This window comes from Hyperolius riggenbachi, chromosome 6, assembly GCF_040937935.1.
Source record: "Hyperolius riggenbachi isolate aHypRig1 chromosome 6, aHypRig1.pri, whole genome shotgun sequence".
NCBI classification, from domain to species: Eukaryota; Metazoa; Chordata; class Amphibia; order Anura; family Hyperoliidae; genus Hyperolius; species Hyperolius riggenbachi.
In genome coordinates, this window is record NC_090651.1 from 212,444,873 (window position 1) to 212,453,766 (window position 8,894).

The 8,894-nt window shown below is 43.7% G+C and overlaps 1 protein-coding gene across 1 annotated transcript in view; it reads left to right on the plus strand.

The window, feature by feature from the left end:
• ST14 (ST14 transmembrane serine protease matriptase) overlaps window positions 1-8,894 on the plus strand; it is a 97,049-nt gene that overhangs the window by 52,646 nt on the left and 35,509 nt on the right. The window contains 6 exon segments of the mRNA XM_068240384.1: window positions 1,029-1,099; window positions 1,290-1,445; window positions 4,933-4,967; window positions 8,591-8,668; window positions 8,671-8,753; window positions 8,755-8,831. Of these exon segments, the coding sequence (XP_068096485.1) occupies window positions 1,029-1,099; window positions 1,290-1,445; window positions 4,933-4,967; window positions 8,591-8,668; window positions 8,671-8,753; window positions 8,755-8,831 (500 nt within the window).

Consider the following 8,894-nt stretch of genomic DNA (forward strand, 5'->3'; position numbering starts at 1 on the left):
GATTGCAGGTGGAAAAGGGCCCTAAGTGTTCCCAGTCTCCCTAATGATGTGATAAACAACAAATACCTACCTTTCTTGGCCAAAGAAATTTCCATATTTTTGTCTCCATTCTAGTAAGAATATAACATAACCAATATAACAATAATAACTGAGATAGGGAAAGTGCATTGCTGATTTCCTTTTGAAGATGTCTCCTGCTAGGTTATTAATCTGATCTGAATCCCAGAATATTTTTTTAATTATAGAGGGAGAGGCCACACTTGTGTCCGCGTAAAACTCTGGCATTATTATGTGGACAACTTTTCTTATTTTGTGCACATGTCGGCCACCATAGACTTGCCAGCACCTGCTAGCAGTCTATAAGAATCAGACATGCATTCCAATGAGTCAGAACCGTCCTTTGTAAAATAGCTCTTTTATTATAAAAAATTAAAAGATCATGATAAAGCAGACAGCGACAGCTCCGCTGTTTCGGGCAATCTGCCCTTTCTCAAGCCGTGTAGCATAACCGCTGTCGCTGTCTGCTTCATCATGATCTTTAAATTTTTTATAATAAAAGAGCTATTTTACAAAGGACGGTGTTGACTTATTGGAATGCACATTAGAAGATACCTGTAGTGCACAGGTATATTGGAGTCTGGAGCACGTCCGTTTACTATTATTTCTTCCCCCATCGGTGCTTGCCATACACAGTTTTGTATAAGAATCAGACATGCATTGCAATTTTATGAGGCGGGGAATCAGTTTTTTAAATGTATGCATATTGCAGCCGAAAAATTGCAAGCTTCCGAACAAGCACTCATGTCGCCACTAAAAAGCATTGCATTCAATTTAACATTGTGCAAAATTGCTTGTAGGTTTTAACCATTTTGACCCCAGCCTAACACACAACAGATGTGCAGAACAGGTGCAGTGAACCAATTGTATGCATGTTTGTACAGCAACAGAAGTGGCAGTGTCTTGTGTCTACTTTATACTTGATAAGGTTTTTTTCCTGACTTCTCCATACTTTCTCCTCTTTCATACAGTTGCAAAAAACATACCAAGCTGATCCAGCCATTGGTCCTCACTTTGTCCGTTGTAATGTGACAGCATTTAGGTAATTGCTATTAAGAACTTTATTATAATTTGCATTTGTCTTTTTTATTTAGTTACGATAAAAACTCTCAATATATATTAAACCAGTCATGTAATCTGTGCAATAGGTCTGATCCCTGTGTAGTAGGTAATTTTGACTGATGTGCACCTGCCTTTAATGGGACATGTTGTGATTTTCCCTTCTCCCACAGTGAGGGCAGTGTCATCAGCTACTACTGGTCTGAGTTCTCTGTTCCATCGTACCTGGCAACAAATTTAGAGAGAGCGATGGCTGAGCTGAAAGTGCAGACTGTCACTCTCCGATCTAGGACCACCTTGTCTGTAGATTCCCTTGTGGCATACCGTAAGTCATGTGATTAGTTTCTAGTACAGGTGGCCCTGAATTAATTTATGAATTTGAAATAATGATGTATCAGATCACTCATTTTGTCTGTATTAAGAGAGTTGTCCAAATTAAGTTATGGAGTGAGGATGCTGGATTGTGAATGAAGGACACATCTTTCATGAACTTAAAATGAGAAGTGGTGGATTTTTCTGGCAGCACCTGTTACACAAACTATTATTAGTGCTATGTGAATACTCTGTTTTGGCTTTTGCACCTAATCCTTCCCCCGACAATGCAAAGTAAACATCAGCTAGGGTTGTTGGTTAGGGTTAGATACAGGCTAGAACAGCGCCAGGCAAACTTCGGCCCGCGGGCTGCATCCAGCCCGCGTGTGCCGCTTCTCCAGCGTGCCGGCAGTCGGACGGATTCCCTTCCCCCCCCCCCCCCCTCCCTGCAAAGTTGCAAGCGAGCACTGGGGGATTTGAAACTCACCTCGCTCACCAATGTTCCGCGTTTCCATGGCAACAGGAAGTCACATGTAGTGACAACGCGCCAGCATATTACTGGTAGCCAGCGTGTAATACGCTGGCACGTCCTGATGTTCACATCATGTGATGCCCTGTTGCCATTGAGACACAACGCGGGACATTGGTGAATGAGATGAGTTTCAAATCCCATGGTGCCCGCTTGCAACTTTGCAAGGAGGGAGGGGGGTTCAAATTTTAAGAAATGTGGACCGCGGTCCGCGCAATGCGGCCCGGCCCGCGTAAAGTTTGCCCAGGCCTGGGCTAGAAGATTAGATGGCAGTGAGAAGTTAGGATCATTTGTAAAGGTTAAGCATCACGATTTTAGCAACATGTAGCATGTAGTTTTCTAGAATTTTTCTAATAAAAATGTGTAAGACTTGAACTTTCACATATGGTCCCTTCGAACTGTTACCATGCTAAATAAGGAGTTGAAGATTGCCCAGCAAGTTCATGGTGAACCAGAACTTCTAGGAGTGTGTAAGGGGCTATAGAGGACCTAAAAGGCCCTCTTACTAAATATGCTGTGCAAAACAGGATTTTTGCTTCTTAAAGAGAACCCGAGTGCGCTTAAAAATAAGAAAAAAAAAACCACATGCTACCTGCTCCATGCCGCCTCCTGGATTAATCTGCGCTGCCAATCTCGGTGGCCCCGTTCATCCCCTGCAGCCGGTGTAGCTTTTGATCATGGGCGGAGGAATTCCAAGATGGCTGTGATCCAGAAGTACTTCCTGGGTCACTGCTTAGATGCTGATTGGAGGATGCCAACAGAGGCAGGGGAGCGAGGCATTGGAGGAGGCGGGGGGAGCAGGTGATTGATGGCTGGAAGAGCGAAAAGGAGGCTAGCGACAATCAGATTGTTGCTAGCCTCTCGCAGCAGCACCAGAAAGACACAGAGGCATGTCATTGGGCAGAGAACATGCCTCTGTGTCCTTTAATCAATTTATAATCTACCTCAGGTACTCAAACAAAGAATAGCGGAGCACTACCTGGGAGCTAATTGGAAGACCCTCAGCATCACTAACGTAGCTAAACATTTTAGCGAAGTCCATCAGGGGTGATATGACGGGCTTTTCGTTCTGTGGAATCGAGAGGGTTGTACCGTCCACAAGAGGAGGTGATTTATATGAGAGACTATTGCGAAAAGAGGCATGTGGATCTTTAATTTGGGCATCAGAGTTCCGCATTGGCCTGAATGCAAGGTGGGATCTAGCTATGGTTACCTGAATATTTTGGTCTATGTGTACCATCCTTGACCGTGGCGTGGTTTGTTTCCTCCCCCCCCCCCCCCCCCTCTTCCTTTTCCTCTTTCCCTCCCCCCTCCCTTCTCCTTTCATACATCCTGGCCATCCTACCCTTGAATCATTTCCTACACATTGCAGTGTGTTTTCTTCCCCTAAGCAATATTATTCAGGGTTTTGCTCCATTTGTGTTGCTTTTTTATCTCATTTATTTCATTTAATTTATGTACATTTGTATTTTTAAACAGTATTTATATTCTATTGTATTTGTAATGGATGAGGACCTTGCTAGTACCTCCTCCTGCACTTTGACCACTCCTATGTTGGGGGGTGGACTTGGGGCGGGCATTTTTGTACTGACATTTATGTATATATGCATGTGCTGCCAGTTATGTGTTAGCTATGAATAAGGACGGTTAGTCCGAAACATGTCAGCTATCTAAAGCCTGCCGTGGAAATTTTGGATACGTCCATAATAAAGTTCTCTACTTCACTGTCAAGTGCGGACCATCCTTCTTCCTTTTGCCTGATTTTGGACTAGCTCCCCAGGTCGAGCACTGTGGTGAAGGCTAGTGGAGTAGAGCAGTGTTCTACCCTGGTTTCTGAATATATACAGGGTGCATTTCTCTCGGTTTTCCTTAAGTCCCATGCAAGAGTTCGGGTCAACTTTAAGTTCGCTAATAAGTGGTATCCTATGGAGTCAAAACTTCTTGCACATGCTTAAACAACTGTGTGTTTGTGCCATCTACTGGCTATAGGGTGTATTACAGACAATCCTGTGGTTTTGCATCTGCAGCTCAATTACAATTATTAATACAGTATTATTTTTATTATTTATTGTATTTATAAAGCGCCAACATATTACGCAGCGCTGGACAATAAATATATACAATGATCAAGAATGACAGACATAACCAGGTTATACAACATAGAACAAAGTTAGAGTATTCCAGGAGAAAGTGAGGATTGGCACATGCAGCACTCCTTATTAAAACACAGCTTTATTGTGTCTGGCTGTAAATCACGTTTCGCTCGTATGAGCGTCTTCTGAGGCTCTGCGCAGAGCCTCAGAAGACGCTCATACGAGCGAAACGTGCGTCAGGCAAGCCACCGCTCCCACCTCACCCTACCGGACATTGGACTGGGTAGGAAACTACATAACCACAATGAATATGTGTTTCGTGTTACTGTGATTTACAGCCAGACACAATAAAGCTGTGTTTTAATAAGGAGTGCTGCATGTGCCAATCCTCACTTTCTCCTGGAATACTCTATATATTGTGTTGCTTTTGTGGATTAGAGCACGCAACCCTTCTAACTAGCAGACCCCAGTCAGTGTCACAGCAGTCCGATTCATGCCATATTGATTACATGCTATTGCAGTGCTGTTGTTCTCTTCTCTTTTGTGTTTACATAGAACAAAGTTATACAAGGCAAACGGTACAAAATACATGATCATGCGATATGGGCTGGTTAGGTAGGCCCAGTAATACAAGTACAGGCTGTCATAGGAATGGAGCACATAATCCTGTAGACTGTACAAGGGAAGGGAGGACCCTGCCAGAGGGCTTACAATCTAAGGGATACTACTACAGTAGTATCCCTTAATAATACAGTATTATTGCAGTAGTACAGTAATTGTAACATTAGTGTCTCTTGCTTTCCACCGGTCTCTTTAGTATGTCTAGTTAAAAATATAATTGAGCTTCCAACAAAATATTCTGATTATCTATTTCTTTTCCAGCTATGATCTCCAGACTGCCAAAAATTTCAGAGACAGTAAGTGAAAAATGTGTTATGGTGAAACTTCTGTTATATAGTGTGTGTATGTGCTTGGTAATACTAAGAGTTAACAATGTCTTCAAATATGTTTCACTTATTGGTATCCATTTCCATGCTGTAATCTTTTTAAGGGCCAGTGCACACCAAAAACCTCTAGCAGATCCGCAAAACTCTAGAGGTGTTTGAAGCAGATTTTCAGAGCAAATTCTAGGCATGTTTAGAGGGGTTTTCTAAACATGCCTAGCCATTTTTTTGGAGCATTTTTGTGTAGCAGATTTCAGGGGCGTTCCTAGGGTCCTTGGAGATCGGTGGCACCTGGGGGGCACTAGGCAAAAAAATGGGCGTGGTCATGTAGTGAGTGGGCGTGGCCATGGGGTGGGGGTCAATCGTACATTAGATTAGGACAGTGGTGGCGAACTTTTTGGAGCCCCAAACTGCAACCCACAAGTCACTTATTTATCGCAAAGTGGCAACAGCAATTTAAACTAAATACTATACAAACGTTTTTAACACATACATGAACATTATGAAAATCCAAGTTGAAAAACTGTGAAGATAAACAATTTCATCCATCCTACTGCTGAAAAAATATATTCATTTTTTTTAGAACCTCCCAGTTTTATTTTCTGTTTTAAAAAGCTAAAAAAAGTAGGTTTATTGCTATTGTCTCATATGATGATGATTCAACTTTTCCCGTAGTCTCGTAGTTAGCAATCATGTGATCCCCAACAAGACAAATTCAGCAAGCGTTAGGCCCCCAACACGACAAATTCAGCAATCATGAGGCCCCCAACAAATCATGAGGCCCCCAACAAGACAAATTCAGCAGTCATGAGGCACATAAATAGACTGAAAACACAATGGTCCACCAGCCTCAGATTTCTGATGCAAATTCTTTGGGGAGTCCTATAAGGATGAGGGGTCCATCACACCTCTCAGTGTATACAGTTTTAGAAGCACAACGCATTCCAAACAGGACTCGACCCTCCAAGGATATATAATCCAATATTGTGTTTTATTCCATGATGGCGGATATAAAAGTATACAAAGATAGCACAACGTTTCGGGCAGTGGCCCTTTCTCAAGTGCTTAAACTTCTGATATTTGATCTGATGATACTTCGCACATAAATAGACAGCATTTCACATAAATAGGCAGAATGCCCCCTTAATATGGTAGACACCTCTCACCTGGCTTCTGAATTCTCTACTGGCTGCTGTGCTGGCAATACTGTTTTTGGCTGGATTGGGGATGATGTGTGAGCTTAAAGGCCTGGCAGTGATGCTGTGGCCTGGCTGGCGGTGATACTGTGGCCGATGTTGTGGCTGGGTTGGCTGGCAGTGATGCTGGGCTGTGCTTGGCTGGTTGAAGTAAATGCTGGCCTGACTGGTGGTGATGCTGTGGCCTTTTTGACAGTGATTCTGGGCTGGTTGGCTGGTGGTGATGCTGGGCTGGCTTGCCTGGATAGTTTAGGTAGCGGACAGGTGCCTCCTAGTTAAGGTAGCGCCAGGAGTACCCCAGTTTAGGTAGTGACAGGAGCCCCCCAGTTCAGGTAGGGACAGGAGCCCCCAAACTCATTTAGTGACAGGACCCCCCCAGTGTATGTAGTGACCGGCACCCCCCAGTTAGATAGTGACAGCAGGGACCCCCAGTTAGATAGTGAGTGACAGCAGGGGACCCCAGTTAGATAGTGAGTGACAGCAGGGACCCCCAGTTAGATAGTGAGTGACAGCAGGGACCCCCAGTTAGATAGTGAGTGACAGCAGGGACCCCCAGTTAGATAGTGAGTGACAGCAGGGACCCCCATTAGGTAGTGAGTGACAGCAGGGACCCCCATTAGGTAGTGAGTGACAGCAGGGACCCCCATTAGGTAGTGATCATTGTACAAATCGGACAGTACAGATTATCTTTAAAGAAAAGATTGTATCCAACTCATCCAAACCACTAAAGAATCCAACTTGTGATCATATCTCCACTGGTGATGGCTATGAAAAGATCCATCAAGCAGAACAATAATTCCTTTAATAAGATAATGTGATCATTCACCTTCGCTGTTTTCATGCAACACATTCTGAATAACTTGATCCAAAAATATGATCATCCACGAACAATTGTAAACATTATTGGGCAACATAAGTCTAATATAGCTAATGTGTGTGTGGGGGGAAGGGGGGGGCCTGTGACTCGTGCACGAAATAAAAGCACCAGGAAATTTGAGTGCTGGGAAATAGAATATCTGTACATTTACCGATATTCTAATGTTTAAAGTGGTAATTTTCAATAGTAAATTACCATTAAATTACCAATATTTAACTGACTAAACCTAACCAATTATCCCCCCCCCCCCCACACACACACACACACACCTTCTTCCTGATACCTTAACCTTAAAGCAAATAAAGCTAAATATCAGGCACCGAGAGATAGGTGTCCATACAAATATTGTTTAGGTTAAGAAATTTGGGCCCTGGGGCCACCTGCTATGGAAACTGTGGCTTTGCTACAAATAGTGAGTGCAAAACTACAAACCCCAAATGTCCGCGGCTCTCCAGCGCCTCAATTCCATGCTTTGGCCTGTGACTAGTACTGCGCTCAGTCTGTTGAAATTTTCCTATTCTGACTGTCCTAAAGGTGTCTACTAATGAAACAATCTTGTAGTATAAGGGACTACATACAGTATCTGCTTACAGTACATTCACTTAAATTACCCTTCTATTACATAGATTTGGTAAGATTGTACAATCTAGATTGTATCATTGCTGGGCAGCTTTAGGTGTGTGGGAGAGTGCGATACTCTTCCCTCTATCTGGGGTGCTAGTGGTGACTGGTCCTAGAGAGAGAGAGAGAGAGAGAGAGAGAGAGAGAGGAGAGAGAGAGAGGAGAGAGAGAGAGAGAGAGGAGAGAGAGAGAGAGAGAGAGAGAGAGAGAGAGAGAGAGAGAGAGAGAGAGAGAGAGAGAGAGAGAGAGAGAGAGAGAGATGAGAGAGAGAGAGAGAGAGAGAGAGAGAGAGAGAGAGAGAGAGAGAGAGAGAGAGAGAGAGAGAGAGAGAGAGAGGAGAGAGAGAGAGAGAGAGAGAGAGAGAGAGAGAGAGAGAGAGAGAGAGAGAGAGAGAGAGAGAGAGAGAGAGAGAGAGAGAGAGAGAGAGAGAGAGAGAGAGAGAGAGAGAGAGAGAGAGAGAGAGAGAGAGAGAGAGAGAGAGAGAGAGAGAGAGAGAGAGAGAGAGAGAGAGAGAGAGAGAGAGAGGAGAGAGAGAGAGAGAGAGAGAGAGCTGTGGGGACTGTTCAATGAGTTTGATTCAGACTACCTGGCCTTGATTTACCTCAAAATTGTGTCGGGGTTGTTGGGGGAGCCATGCATCTTCACAATATTTGTTCTGGGCAGGAAAAGATCTAGAATATGCACCATCTAGGTGTGGTGAGCATTATTCTTCTGCTTATTGACTTGCCTAATATATGACCCCTCTGAATTTATGGTAGGCCCTTTGTCTTTTGACTGTAGTGAGTTCCTATAGTTGTACAGTATTATTCTTGGTGTACTTTCTATGTGTGACTTTTTTGTCTCTTCTCTCTGTGAAAATTGGCATGTGTTCAGTATTTTTTGTTGTTGTTGTTGTCCTCCAGACAGTTGCAGCTTCTTTCTTCATGCTACCTCTGGCACTGCAACAAGATTCTCCACGCCTGGCTTCCCCAACTCTCCATATCCACCAATTCCAGGTGCCAGTGGGCACTGCGGGCCGATGCAGGTCACATGATCGTTGTTAACTTCAAGACCTTCAAGATGGAAAACCTGCAAACCCCCCAAAGGAGATTATGTGAATGTATATGATTCTCTAACAGCAATGGAGCCTCGTCTCATGGTGAAGTGAGTGTGAATGCCATAGAAGTTCTTCTCGGAGATACAGTACATTTTCATCTTCTGTATAAA